At 28.2% G+C, this 1,662-nt stretch overlaps 1 protein-coding gene across 1 annotated transcript in view; it reads left to right on the top strand.

Annotated features, from left to right (window-relative positions):
- LOC105617405 (adenylate cyclase type 2) overlaps positions 1-1,662 on the top strand; it is a 25,056-nt gene that overhangs the window by 15,087 nt on the left and 8,307 nt on the right. The window contains exon 3 of the mRNA XM_012198960.1: positions 893-1,020. Within this exon, the coding sequence (XP_012054350.1) occupies positions 893-1,020 (128 nt within the window). The remainder of the gene's footprint in view (positions 1-892; positions 1,021-1,662) is intronic.

Here is a 1,662-nt window from a genome sequence, read left to right as displayed (position 1 = left end):
ATATATACTACATATATATATATATATATATATATATATATATATATATATCCGGTTGTTCCACCTTTTGATAAACTTTATCTGTTGGGTAAACAATAAGATTACCAATCATGCGCGGATTTGCCAGATTTACCGAACAGATAAAATTTACCAAAAGATAATCGGCCCATTATAATAATGTAACACAAACGAAGTTAAATTCAAGTTTTATATTTCTGCAAAATTTTATTACGCTAGAAATAGCGTCATGTATCATATAGGCGTCGATAGATGTTTTCCAACTAGTTCAGCATTCGTTCGAACTTTTCGACTTCTCGCTCTTTTCTCTGCCGTTTGCAGTTGAATTGGCAAACGTGCGATATTTCGCGATAGGCAAACGATGACGCAGATGGAAAAACTTTGTTCCATTTGTATGAAATATATACGATACTATCAAAGCTATGCCGGAAAAGCCTCTGTCTATTTTCTGACTTCGTAGTATATTTATCTTCGCAGATATATCGCCGCAAGGATATTTTGATTTATCCAATAAGGGAAAAAGGGCAATTATAAAGCAAGTCTCAAAAAGATTTTATTAATTAATTAACAAATCTTATCATATATTTTCACTTATTAATTTTCAATTATTTCAAAAACTAATTATAACTGCAAGAATTATTGTTTTTATTGTGACAATTTATATAAATAATAAAGAACTGCTTATAAATAATTATAAATATATTAATAAATATAAAATATTCGATACACTCTTTTTTACTTTTTATCTTAAAAAATATTTAAAATTTCTATTGAAGAGAGAATCCTTTTATTTTTATTACGAGCTAACGAAGCAAAATTTCACTTTGTTACGGAACGTAAAAGCTTAATAATGAATTAATTTATGACGTTTCAGGACAATCAGTGCATGAGAATCAAAATTTTGGGTGACTGTTACTATTGTGTTTCTGGACTTCCCGTTTCTCGTCCGAATCATGCTTACAATTGTGTTAATATGGGATTGCAAATGATCGATGCCATTAGGTGAGGATCAAATAAAATACAATATAATAAAACTACATTACAAACTAGTTCGTTAGTTACATATGTTTTTCTCTATCTACATTTCTTAATGCTTGCAGCTTAATAGGATGAAAAAAGAAATGTGAAAATAATTGCGCGACATTACTTTTATGCGCAGAGAAATGTACAAAAAGAAAGATTTTTCCATAAAAGCACGTAGAACATTGCAATATATTACAGAGTATATTCGACAATATTTTTTTCTTTTTTCACATTTTTCTCACATTTAATGCGTACAATGATATATATACTTATTAAAATAATATATTTCAGAGATTTTTCGCCTACCCAATTATTTCAGTAATTCAGTTTAAAAAATTGTAGAAAAAACATTTTTAAAAACTTTGAATTTTTTTTCATAATTTTAAATAAGAGTAAAAAATATAATATCTTTATATAATTTTACATCATGCTGAGTTACATTATATAGTTATAAACATACATCATTATGATCGACATAGTTGAAAATTTAACATTCTGGCATAAATCTAGTTAAATATCTCTTGCGCTTTAAAACGTAGATATGTGTGTGTGTGTGTGTGTGTGTGTGTGTGTGTGTGTGTGTGTGTGTGTGTGTGTGTGTGTGTGTGTGTGTGTGTGTGT

Source organism: Atta cephalotes (assembly GCF_000143395.1).
Source record: "Atta cephalotes unplaced genomic scaffold scaffold00013, whole genome shotgun sequence".
Taxonomy (NCBI): domain Eukaryota; kingdom Metazoa; phylum Arthropoda; class Insecta; order Hymenoptera; family Formicidae; genus Atta; species Atta cephalotes.
The sequence above is the reverse complement of the archived record's forward strand: the minus strand, read 5'-3'. Positions and strand labels throughout refer to the sequence as shown.